The sequence below is a fragment of the Myxocyprinus asiaticus genome, chromosome 20, assembly GCF_019703515.2.
Source record: "Myxocyprinus asiaticus isolate MX2 ecotype Aquarium Trade chromosome 20, UBuf_Myxa_2, whole genome shotgun sequence".
Classification (NCBI taxonomy): domain Eukaryota; kingdom Metazoa; phylum Chordata; class Actinopteri; order Cypriniformes; family Catostomidae; genus Myxocyprinus; species Myxocyprinus asiaticus.
Window position 1 is genome coordinate 17,155,211 of NC_059363.1, and position 13,821 is coordinate 17,169,031.

Here is a 13,821-nt window from a genome sequence, read left to right on the forward strand (position 1 = left end):
AATAGTGATTTAGATATTTTGTTAATATTCATATAGTGGTTAAATTCCATTTTAATCTAAGGTGGTGTGCAGATTTGTACTATTTAAAATGACTTAACCTCTGCTTGACGGAAAGCCTTTGTTGTAGTAAATTTAAGGTCTTGAGGATCTCTGTTTTATACATGTCTCTTGTTGCTTTTTCAGTCTCTTGGTCCCCTAAAGAGGCTGATCCCCTGATAAATAACAAACAGGGGAAAAGTTTAGCGGTTAACTAGTTTGGCTTAAACAAGAGAAAATGTGTTCTGTCCATTTTGAAACTAGCGATGGGCGTCTTAAAGCACAAAGGCCGGGGTTTTATCCTGAGATTAGGTATTGTGGTTAAAGCTAAACTACCTTCCATCAGAGTGGTGCAAGGCGAGTGCGGCCCTTTCAGCCCACGCTAACAAGAATTCTCCACATTGCAGACCCACTCAGAGTAATTAAATCAATCCTTTTGTACTCACCGCTCTTTCCTTCAGTGACGAGCGAAGATCTGATTATTGCCTTCATGCATATTCAAAAAGACTCCCTGACTGGCACTTCCTCTCAATCGCACAAAACCATGTTCATCTTGTTCTTTTCCCCCTCTTTTTGATTTTACTTATTTCTTTTTTATTTGTGTCTCTCTCTCTCTGTTTTTCTCGCATTTTAACTCCTGACAACACAAAAGAGGGACACGGCAGTCAGAGGCACAGAATGAACGAGAGAGGAGAGTCAGCCCACTTAAAATAAATCATAAATGTTCAAAAAGTGACTGAGTGGCAGAGGAGTGGAGATCTTCCCCTTCAAACTCAGATAGACAAATTGGATTACTGGGTATTGGATTAAACAGAAAACGGGTGGATAAGAAATGAGAAGAGCTTGCTGTGATCACAGGGTTTAATATATTTCTTTTCTTTTTCTTTTCTTTATGGCCTCTTCTCTCCACCCTCAGCTTTTTTTTCTTTTCTTTTTTTTCCTCGAGTAAAGACACCCAGCTCTTAGAAAGACTCAGGATTAATTTGTAATTGTTCTGGTTTCTTGAAGCTTTAGAAAGATTTTTATCTAAATCAAAAGAGGGGGAATTTTGTAATTAAACAAAATGCCAAGCAAAACAATCCCCCCGTTGTGGAGGTTTACTTCAGAGTTATTTCATTTTTATCATTCTGTAAATATCTAAATAAGGTTCTAATTTAAAAACAGAACGTTAAATTCACATAATTAATTTGCTATTCACAGCATTTTGCCTAATGACAAGTCTTAAAAATGAAAAACAATCAGGACTATAATTTAAGCAACTTTCGAAAGATCTTGTATGCTAATGTTTCCCAAATATCAAGTTGTGGTTTTTGTAACTAAGCTCAGATATTTAATTGATATTTTGGAAACACCACAGTCTTTCCTGGAGCCAAGTGCTATTTGTGGGATATTTGACAAATTAGCACAGATTAAAATTTAACAGGTACATACACATCTGATAAAGTCTAGCAGATAGATATTTACATGACACTTTAAGTTTGGGTGACTTGGGTTTTGTTTTGTGTGGTAGGGTGTGTGCTGTCGCTGTTAGTAAATAATCACTAAAGGTTAACAGGAATGAGGGGCAGATTGTGAAATGTGTGAGGATTTCATTAATGCTATCTGGTTTGAATGCAACAGTGGCTGAGATGACTATCTTAATCTGATTTGACTATAGATGCCAGATCACCCTGCCATGGACACAGGCCCACGGGCCTAACAGACGAGCCTGGCCCCTGCAGCCTGCTTGTGTGTGTGTGTGTGTGTGTAAACTGTTGCGTTTGAATGTGTTTCTCATGTTGCACAGGGAGTGATAGGCAAAGCTAGGGAAGCAGGATTTTTTATTATAGAAAATTGTATATTTATATATTTATTATATAAAAAAAACACATGTTATTACAGTCAAACCATGGAAACATTTATTATTAGAATTTAGAAACATTTATTATCAGAATTATTGGAATTTTCCATATAATTAGCAAAAACATAATTTTCCAACATGTATTTTACAAAGATTAATTGGTATGTATGTAATAATAAAAATGACTTGATTTTGAAAGCAACTAATTTAAGCTTAGACCTGAATTGATAATTTACAATTATGCAAAACCATTTTTCTCTCTTTAAATATATTGTTTGGATTTTCATATCAGTTTATCAGTGCAGAAATGTACACATCAAAATATTATTTGTAAAATGCATCAAAGAACACTCATTCTATATGAGAAAATAGAGCTTCAACTTTGATTAAAAAAACAACATAATGTTTTGGCTGCCTACAGAGCCTTCATCAGACATAAAGACCATCAGATACAAACAATATTTTTTTAAATGTATCAACGGAAATATTTTTCAAACTTAAAAATTTGTCTGTTTAAACTGTCCAAATTCTGGCAATTTGACTGTGAGCATATAGTATGTCTTTAAATTAAAGGAATCTTAATCCAAAAATGATTAAGATTTTAAGCTTGTCTTTGGACATCAGTTTTCTGTTTGTTTTTTTTCCTCAGAGTTTACATGTTGCCACTGTAGAGTGTGTATGTAAGGGTGTGTTTGTGTGTGCGCTGTTTGTTTTAATGGTAAAGCGAGGACTTTCATGCTGTCAGTGCTCAAGCTCTGGCAATGGCCTCTGGGATGCGACTCCTAATCCGTCATTCCCTTACAATGTCACACAAGCTTAATATTACCATTTATTATTTGCTTGTTTCATTTGACTGTGCATCGCTACAATGACCTGTCACTGCACACTTTATCCCTTCCGAGCTGTACTATTTAAAAGTTGACTACAATAATCCAGGCTTGATTCCTAAATCCCGGACCCCTTTTTTCCCGTCTATTCTACGTTTTCGTCAAATGCTAAATTTCACACATCTGGCACTGGCAGACATGAGAACGACTCCCCTGGTAAAGGGCTGATGAGTTTTGGGGGGGGGTGACAGGGCCATCATCCCACTGGGGGCCGCTGCTGGCTTTGTTGTGGCTAGCGGATTTGTCTCTCTCACATGACCAGCATCACAGTCACATGGTGCCAAGCGAAAAAAAAAAAAAAAAAGATCCAAGGCACAAGTTCCCACATCAGACTTATTGAAGACTTTGTAATGGCTCTGTGCACGCAGAGACAAACACTGTCATGCTGTTTCTAAAACCTTTTAAATATGAAGGTGAATAGCAAGGAAATTTGTCTTTTTGTATTTGAGTTTTATCTGGAGATTTTTAGACAATTTGTTAGGCACAATGTTAGTCTCTGTCTTTATCAACTCTTTCGAAACAAGACGCAATGAAAGTGAATCGTGACTGAGGCTAACATTCTGTCTAACATCTTCTGTTGTGGTCCATGGAGGAAAGAAAGTCATACGGGTTTGGAGCAACTTGAGGATGAGTAAAAGATGACATTTTTTGTGTCTGAACTATGCTTTAAGTGCACATAAAGGTCATCCAAATGCAATCTAATGCACACATTCTTTAACAACTCTATTTAACAGCATTCCACTGTAATTTTCATCTGACACAACTTAAAGCTACAAAAGTTGAGCTTTAAGTCTTCACATTAGTAAAAAGAGTGTTTTTGTGTACAGATGCTATGCTAATGCTGTTGTTGATGCTGTCAGGAACAGACAGGTATCACAGGGGCGTAGAGTAGGTGATGTGATTACATAAGCTTAAAGGATCTTTCATCTCTTCTCCTCTTTCATCCCTCTTCAAAGACATAATTAGTGTCACAAAAATGCTCAGAATACTGACATCAGAGTCATTCTCCCTGAGCCCACTTAGCCATTTTACCCCACGGCTGACTCCAGGCCTAAACTACCCAACTCACCAAATCCACAAAGTCAGCTATCCTTTCATATCTTCAGAGGTCAGAATTTTTTTTTTAATTAAGATGGCATCACTTGGCCAAATTATAAATGATATTTACAGTATATATACAGTATATATATATATATATATATATATATATATATATATATATATATATATATATATATATATATATATACACACAGTACTGTGCAAAAGTTTTAGGCACATAAGATGTTTCACAAAAACATTTGACTTAAGATGGTTATTTATATCTGCTACTTTGTGTGTCAATAAGTAATATACATTTTATACTCCATAACATTCCTTTTGCAAATAGAATAGAATAGAAGAACAGGGAGCCCTGCAACAGATGGCATGGCCCTCACAGAGCCCCCCACTGAACATCGGGTCAGTCTGGGATTACACAAAGAGACAGAAGCAATTGAGACAGCCTAAATAAATAAAAGAACTGTGGCGAATTCTCCAAGAAGCTTGGAACATCCTATCTGCCAACAACCAAGTAAAACTGTCCAGGTGTATATAGGAGAATTGATGCTATTTTAAATGCAAAAGTGGTCACACCGAATATTGATTTAGCTTTTTTTCTGTTTATTGATATATTAATTGATTAATGAAAACTATTTATGTCATAATTTTTGTAAGAAATCCTCACTTTCAAAGTTTTTCACAAGTGCCTAAAACTTTTGCACAGTACTCTGTGTGTGAGTGTGTGTATATATATATATATATATATATATATATATATATATATATATATATATACACACACACATATATACACACAGTCACAAAGTCACACAGGTTTGGAACAACTAGAGTGAGTCTAAGTGATGAGTGAGACAGAATTTTCATTTATGGATGAATTATCACTTGCACATTAGTGATAATTGTTTTACTCTTTACATTGCAGTAAAAAATGTAAACAATATCTCACAGGCTCAGTTATATTATTGTGTATTTGAATATACAGTATATTCTGAATTATGAACCGAAGCAAGATCATGCATGGTTAACACCTACTATTGTCGCTATTTCACTATGCAAGTCCTGCATGCATTTTTAGTCCAGTATATTCTGTGGCTTACAGTATATACAGTGACTACAGAATTTAGATCATTCGCTTTGTCCACAGAAAATGTTAAAAAAGCATCGTATCTCTGTGTTTACGTTTTTTTTTTTTTGTTTTTTTTTTAGCTTATAGCTTGTTTTGTGTTGTCCTTAAGAAAAAAAACAGTACACCAGTTGTCGTGCCGATTTCTGACTCCCTAGTATGGTTATGGTCAGGGGTAGATATAGGAGTAGGCTTTAGTGATAGGAACCAGTGACTCCCTACTATGTTTAGGGTTAGGGGTGGGCTTTAAGGAAAGGGAACAATCAGCAGTGAGTAAGAATCTGGTGGGGAGTCAGATTTTGGCACAGCACCGTCAAACACAGAGTAAAGGCCAAAGTATACTTCAGGTGTGCATGTTGTGGATCACTCCACGCACAGTATGTGTGACGCAGATTGCATCTTCAGCACAGCCACGCGGCTTGACCGCACGCCAACTAGAATTTCTTGATTCGCGCACGCAACCCTCGGCTGTGCGCGTTGTCTGCTCATGCACTGGCCATCGACTGTTCTAAAAGAGTGTCACAAAGCAGTTGTAGTGCGCATGCGTCGAACACATTCCTATCTGTTCGCGGTCAGAAAAGAATACTCGGAAAGGCAACGCAGTCCGGGCGCGAGCCAATCTGCAATGCGCACACTCGAAGTATACTTTGGCCTTTACTGTGCTTGAGTCGCTGTCTGCTCGCAGTACATTAATTAAGCATGCGATCAGCAGACCAAGACGCATTTACTCACAATGCTGATGTTTGCATGGATTTACATGCACTGATGTATTGCAGCACTGATATAAAAAATAATTATACTTAAAAACTGAGGTCAGTAGAGCCCATAGTTACAGAATCATCCTGAAACTGACCATTACCATAAACAAGCGTTATCATTATAACTACAGTTTACTGTGACACGTTTTCTTAAGTTTAAGAAGTTTTAAGTTTTTCTTAAATTTGTATGCCGAAATAACTGCTTGTTTTGGTGAGCAATGAAGGCATCGCATAATGTAACTATTTTTTTTCACTGTGTGTTGTGAAAAAAGTGTTTGTTTTAAGCGCTTGCTGCTGCAGTGATGGACTCGAGACAGAACGCAGCTGTAAAGTTCCAGTGTCGTAAAAGTCCCCAAAATCCCTCAATAAATTATGCATTTATGGAAACTTGTTGAATTAAAACCAGTTATGTGGCGACAGGAACTTTGCCCATTGTAATGAAGTAAAAGTACATTTTTTCATTAAAATTTTCACTTGAGTAAAAGTAAAAAGTACCCACATTTAAAACTACTCTTAAAAGTTCATTTTCTCCAAAAGTTACTCAAGTAAATATAAATGAGTATATGTAGCACGTTACTACCCTCAACTGATTTTTAGTGAATGAATGAAGTCTATTCCCCTCAAATTAACACAAGTGTAGTTCATCACATTAACTATGGACAATTTGAACACTAGATCAATTGTTTTATCTTTTAAATCTGACTCTCCTCTGTGAGAAATGTTTTGCTTGAAAAGTGTGCTTGTGCTATCTAACTTTCAAAAAATGCGATCTAATCTAATGCAATGACATTTTTTACATTGAGAGTGGCTAAAGTGTCCAAATACTTTTTGGGACCACTGTATGTAAAATATCCTCAAATATGTGCGATTGATTTTGAAAAACATTAGTTTAATCTGACAATTAATGTTGACATGTTGACAATCAACATGTTGTTTGGAGTTGCTCTCCCATCCGTTCCTTCCTGTCAAGTGCCCTGAGCAAAGGGCGGAACCCCACCTGCAGTTTCCAACTATGTACGTTTGAAATTTGCACATGTAGGCCTCAGGCATAGGAAATATCAGTGCGTTTTGAGCATATTGGATCTGCAGTTTGTAAAGCTCTGAAGCTGCACAAAGACCCTGTAGTTGAGGCTTTAATCCCAGGCATTGCGGGAAAATAACCAGCCTGCATTAATCCGATCCTTAATCCAGCGGCATCTCTGTTTTACTGACAATGGCAGTACCTTGTGAAGTGTCTAATATGTAGGTAGTGAACACACATCTGGATGGCTTCCTAACACGCGTGTCAGTCTGTGCTGTTGAGAAAAGCCTGTAAAATAATCTCATTTGATGCACTTTATACTCTGGAGAGGTGTGAGAAAAGTGCTCAACTTAACTGTGCCAGAGAAAGTCGGTCAAGAGTCTGTTATTGTGTGTGAGGAAGCATTTTACTCTGAATGGATGTGTGGAAAAGCCACAATTAAACTTCAAAAGTAAATTGTTGTATTGATTCTTAAAGAAATAGTTCACCCAAAAATTATCATCATTTACTCACCCTTATGTTGTTCCAAACTGATATGAGTTATTTCTGTGGAACATAAAAGAAGATGTTAAGCAGAATGACATATTCAAAAGATGCAATGAAAGTGAATGTCGACTAAGACAACTTTTCTATCCTTTTGTGTTAAATGGAAGAAAGTCAAACAGTTTGGGAACAACATGAATGTTAGTAAATGATGACAATTTTCATTTTGTCATCCCTTTACAGTGGAAACGCACACATCTATCATATGGGAGTGTTTATTTCAAAACCAGAAATAAACATAGTGGTTATTTGTTTAGTTGTGCTGCTACATAGAGATCAATACACTGAAAATTTGTTGACCTTAAGAGATTATTACCCACATTAACTACCTTTAGAAGACATTACCAAACATGTAATACAATGATATTTATACTGAGACTTGAGGAATGTTATATCAAAAGTCTGACATGCTGGGGTTCTGTTTTGTGTGTGTTACAGGGAATAATAAGGAAGAGGAGGAAGCCATGATGCAGGAATGGTTCACGCTGGTCAACAAGAAGAACGCTCTGATCCGCCGACAGAACCAGCTCTCTCTGCTGTGAGTTCATATTTACCCTTTCGTACTCTCTCCATCTCTCACATTTACCAATGGAAGCAGTGTTATCTCAGCACACACACCTATAATATGTTGAGACCCACACTTGAAATTATTTTCCCAGGAGACCTGAACCCAGTCAGAAGGTCGGGCCCCTCATTCACTTCCGCCCCTCCCCCGACGGTCATCCACTGCAAAACTGACAAAACGTGATATCAGAATAGACGCGTCTGCAATAATGTGATTTCAAAGGCTGTATTATTCCGCCCATTATGAGAATTGGATCGACTGGGGGGAAAAAGTGAAAAAATGACTTCATTCACCTAAAAGAGGAAGCCATTATGGCAATAACTGACATTATTTACCCTTCTTTTTTTAACTATTTTCACAGTTATTTTGTCCCTAAAAAGATGATAATGTTTTTTTGTTTTTTTTTATCCTTTTCTTTAAAAGTGAGAGCAAGATGTATAAAATCTGGCCGGCTGTTCATTCTGCATAAAGAATGTGAGAGAGAGAGGAGGAGAAGAAAGAGACAGAGTTTCAAAGCTTTCACAAATGACAGATTGAAGTATTCTAATCACATTATATCACTAGAAAAGGGCTTTTTAAGTGCTCAATTAAAAAGGCCTTGATAATTTCTCTTTCTTCAATTTCTTTTTAGTCACTGAACAGGCTGTGAAGGACAAATTCTATTAGGGACAGAGTTAGCTCATTTCCAATACATTTGAAAGTGGTGAAATTTAATTTGCTGCCTGATACCCCACTTGCCCGCCCCCCCCCCCCCAACCACGTCGTTTCCTCAGCGCTCTTGCCCAAGCAGCCCCGCTGTTCCGGTTTGTGTATCACTTATTTGCAGTAGATTAATGTGAGGTGGGGAAGGTGTTGGCGAGTTCACGAATCAATGTTTATTAAAGGTTTCTTTAAGTGTTTAATGATTTAGTAATTAACATATTGATGAACTTTTACAACTTGCCCAGGGAGAAGGAACATGATCTGGAGAGACGCTTTGAGCTGCTGAACCGAGAATTAAGGGCAATGCTGGCAATTGAAGGTAAGAGGGAGTGAAAGAGGGATTTGGGGGGAATTTGAGAGCCGCTCTGTGAAAGACAAAGATCCTCTCCTACTTAATTAAACCTGCCCGTGACTGGCTCTTTGACACCTCCGCCATTGCTCCGCCCATTGCACGCACTGTTTGGAAAACATTAGTGGTTGTTTCAGTGCTCTCTGATAGCTTACAGTCTTTTTACACATTCTGCTTTGGATTACATATGATTTGGTATACAAATCTGAGGTGTTGCAACACTAAGTAAAGATGTCACATCTGCAACGATATTAAATCTCTGTGATGCGCCCCGGGGCATCCCAGGACGTGGTCGTATTTTATAAGCTTTTTGAGAGTGTGTTATACAGACAGGTAAGGAAGGTAAAAAAATAAAGCCTATTGTGTGATATCAAAGTTGCCTGGTTAAAATGTAATCCCTTTGACTGTGTCCTCTTTCGCAAAATGAACCTTTTACAATCAATGCAAATTGATTTTACAATTCGATGGTGACCCTCTCACCCCTTGGCTAGCCATGGTAATTTCTTTCTGCACCTGATAAGCTAGCTGATCCATCATAAATCAATTCTAATTAGTTGGAAGAGGTTGACAGTGGACATGAATAGCCAAGCAGAGAGCACAGCTCCCTTTACGCTTTTGTTGTGATGCTGTGGTTTGCTTGGAAGACACCACACAGTGGGGAATACTGTGTATCTGTTGTCCCACGGTCTCATCGGATTTCTCACCTTCAGGGCTTCACTGATGCAGATTAAAGGGATAGTTCACCCAAAAATGAAAATTCTCTCATTATTTACTCACCCTCATAATAGGTGTGTCTGATTTTCTTTCCTCACCAGAACACAAATGAAGAAAAATATCTTAGCTCATTAGGTCCTTAAAATGCAAGTGAATGGAGATTTCTCTTTTAATGCTCCAAAAATCACAGACAGTCAGCATAAACTTCATCCATACAACACCAGCTGTTAAATTAATGTCTTCTAAAGTTTGATGTAGTTGTTGATACTGGGGCAATAGTTATAAGGCACAATTTGTCAACTTATGCAAATATGTTTAAGATAGCAACATGCTTTTTAAGATAATGCTTATTCAAAATAACCACTTCAGAAAAGGGTGTCATTTCTTGTTTATTTCAGTCACTTCAAAGGGATAGTTCAGCCAAAAATGATCTCATCCCAGATGTGTATGACTTCTGCAGAATTTTTAGAAGAAAATCTCAGCTCTGTAGGTCCATACAATGCAAGTGAATGGGTGCCAAACTTTTGAAGCTCCAAAATCCACATAAAGGGAGCATAAGTAATCCATATGACTCAAGTGGTTAAATCCATTGTTCAGACACGATATAATAGGTGTGGGTGAGAAAATTCTAAATTTTTAAGTAATTTTTTTGTCATAAGTTCTCCTCCCTGCTCAGTAGGGGGCGATATGCATGAAGAATGTGAATCACCAATAACAGAAGTAGGAGAAAGTGAAAGTGAAGGAAAAAGGACTTAAATATTGATCTGTTTCTCACCCACACCTATCATATCGCTTCAGAAGATATGGATTTAACCCCCAGGGTCGTCTGGAGTACTTTTATGTTGCCCTTATATGCTTTTTGGAGCTTCAAAATTTTGGCACCATTCACTTGCATTGTATGAACCTACAGAGCTGAGATATTCTTATAAAAATCTTTGTTTGTGTTCAGCAGAAGAAAGAAAGTCACACATTTGGGATGGCACAATATTTAAAATAATTATTAAATATTAGATCAAATTGCCTCAAAATCAACTTTTAGACATTACACGCAATGATCTCGTGCAACAGAAAAATTTAGCAGTGCTTTGTGTCAAACAGGTGTTTAGGAAAGTCCTGAGGTAGTTTTTATTGCTATTTAATGTTTTGGGAGAAAATAAAATCAAAGTAGCCTTTTACCCCAGGGAGCCTTTAGCCCAGTTGTATCCTATAGAATAAAATCCAATGAAAGTGAATGGTGACTGAGATTGTCAGTCACACTAACATTCTACAAATCATTTCCTTTCATGTCCCACAGAAGAAAGCAAGTAATGTGGGTTTGGAACAACATAAGGGTGAGTAAATGATGGCAGAATTTTCATTTTTGGGTGAACTATCCCTTTAAAAAGTGTTCCTCCATGCAGAGAGCTTCTGTGATACTAAACACTAAATGCTTGGCCGATAACAGGACGTTAAGCTAATAATGTTCAGTGCATCTCAAATGTTGAAGTGCCTCAGCCTTGTGTCCACTTATCAGCGAACACATTCTGAAAACAGGAAATGAAGTGAGTTCCAAATATTGGTCTGGATGTGCAAGGGTGAGAGGGCCCATCCACGGCAGTGGTAATTCAGTCCCTGCTGCTTGTAACAACCCTATCAGTCCACACACTGCTACCTGTTGAATTATCAGTTATTTTCTCTCTCTCACTTTATCTCTCTTGCTCCCTCTCTCTCTCTTACTCCCATGAGGCTGAGCACTTGGCATTCAGAGTGAGGGTGTTTCTGAAGCGAGTCAGAGATAGTTCTGAGCTGCTGGTGAGGAGATTCGTGCATCAGTTTCTTATTTGGAGCCCCGACGGGCTCTCGCACCCGGCCAGTGCAGACAGGTAATTGCTGATTTGCTTGGTCAGCTGATGACAGTGGAAGTGTAGCGGCCGAGGCGTTCAGACAGACACACACAGACTTTCTCTCATATCAGCACACACTCTCTGGCTGATAGAGAAAAGCACTCGCCCCTCCTCGACCCCACAACTGTGTAGAGGAGAATCTACAGCCAGCGTGACCTGGTGTGTGCCAGAAGGCTGGTTCAGATGTCATGGAGAGGTTTGGTTAGCATTTAGTGCATGTTAGGAATGTTCAGTTCACCCAAGCTGTCCTTCCAAACCTATATGAATTTATTTTTTCTGTGAAATGCAAAAAGGAGATCAATCCATTCACTTGCATTGAATGGGAAAGAGCATCTTCGACATTCCAAAAAATGTGATCCACAGAAGAAAGTAGACCATAACGGGGTTGGAACAACATGAGGGTGAGTAAAGAATGATACAATTTTCATTTGTCTTTAAAAAAAAATAACAAAATAAATAACAAAATCTCTCAAAGGGTGTTTGATTTTATAGTTCTAAGGTGTCCCAAAATGTTTAGATCATTGCACAGTAATTGTACTAGTATGTCAGACTGACATGACAAATAGAATAACCTTTGCCAGATGGACCAGGTTTTTCATTTTTCTTATCTATTAATATTGATGAAAAAGAGATCATTACTCACTGAATTCAGGTGCACTTGATGCCTGTTGTAGTAAGTATTAGATCTGAAGCCTGTGACTATCAGAAAGAGAGAAAATACTGTAGAAATTTTAACACGCGGTATAAAGGCAGGCTGAAAAGACACTTAGGATTCGGTTAAAGGTGTGAAGCAAATAGGGCGAGTGTTAATGTCAGCTAAACGATAACCCCTTCAGTCTCTGCTCTGCTGTGGGGAGGGAAAGAAAAGTAGTGAGGCCTTCCACAATATGCCATGACTCCCATTTCTCTGCCTCAAAATTGATCCTTTTTGGCCTTTTTATCTGCCTGCCATGCACACACACACTTTCTCTCAAATTCTTATTTTTTCCCCCTTCCCTCTCCCTATTTCTTTCTTTTCTCAAATGTGCGGTGCACTCCGGGTGTTATATTTGAAAGTGGACGCTCCTTTTGCAGAGGGATTTCTGCATAGGTCCCCGAGTTTTGTTGTTACGGTTTTTTATGATAAGCTTTTTTATATGTTTAAAATCAATATGTAATCCTGTGCAAGGGCTTATCCCCCTACAACCCCATTTGTAAATCTATTTGAGCTTTGTTACATGTCTGGGCTGCCGTATTCCTCAGATTGATTGGGTGCAGTGTGAGAATCCTATCAAATGGCCGGCTTTGATGATGTTGCAAACTCTTTCAAGATTGCTAGTTGACTGGAACTGGAGATAAGGCGAGACGACAGTTTCTCATTCTACACCATTCACTGAAATCTGTGTTCATTTCCATTTAGGAGTTGCTTTCTGAATTTGACTCTCAATGTCCACTTTTATACAGCTGCAACTAATAGACATTTCTATTGCAGTCACTTATCTTTAATAATAATTTGTTTTGTGTTAAGAAAGAGTTTTTCATGTAATGTTTGTGTTAATATCATTTTTAGAATCTTTGTGTTCTTAGTTTTTTTTTTTTTTTTTTTTTTTTTTTTTTTAATAACTGTGACTTATTTTGGAGGATAATATTCTATAGTGCCGATGTGGCCATTTTCAGAGTTTGTATTAAAGGGATATTCCGGGTTCAGTGGCGGTTCTGGCTTACTTGGTGCCCTAGGTGAGATACGATATGTTGCCCCGCTTAATATCAACAACAACAACATGAGAATCAGATCAATATTTAAGTCAAATCTCCACTTTCACATTTGAAAGTCACATTTGATGCCACGTTGGTTTCACTTTCACGTCTGAAAGCGTAAGTGGAGATTTAGAATAAAAAGGGACTTAAATATTGATCTGCTTCTCAGCCACATCTATCATGTCGCTTCTGAAGACATAGATTTAACCACTGTAGTCTTATGGATAACTTTTATGTTGCCTTTATATGCTTTTTGGAGATTCAAAGTTCTGGCCAAAATTCACTTGCATTTTATGGACCTACAGAGTTGAAATATTGTTCTAAATATATTCATTTGTATTCTGTAAAAGAAAGAAAGTCATGTTTCTGGAATGGCATGAGGGCGAGTAAATGATGAGAGAATTTTCATTTTTGGGTACATTATCCCTTTAATTAAAATAACTAGACAATGAATATAGTCTCAAATAAAAGTGATTTGATTTGATTTGATTAGAAATGAAGTAACTACAGTTGTAGTCAGATGTTTACATACACCATAGCCAAATACATTTAAACTCAGTTTTTCACAATTCCTGACATTTAATCGTAGAAAACATTCCCT

General features: G+C 37.6%; 1 protein-coding gene across 5 annotated transcripts in view; it reads left to right on the forward strand.

Moving 5' to 3' along the window:
• ehbp1 (EH domain binding protein 1) overlaps positions 1-13,821 on the forward strand; it is a 192,629-nt gene that overhangs the window by 172,910 nt on the left and 5,898 nt on the right. For all 5 annotated transcript variants that reach the window (XM_051645796.1, XM_051645797.1, XM_051645799.1 and 2 more), the window contains 2 exons: positions 7,709-7,808; positions 8,783-8,856. In XM_051645796.1, coding sequence (XP_051501756.1) covers positions 7,709-7,808; positions 8,783-8,856 — 174 coding nt within the window. The remainder of the gene's footprint in view (positions 1-7,708; positions 7,809-8,782; positions 8,857-13,821) is intronic.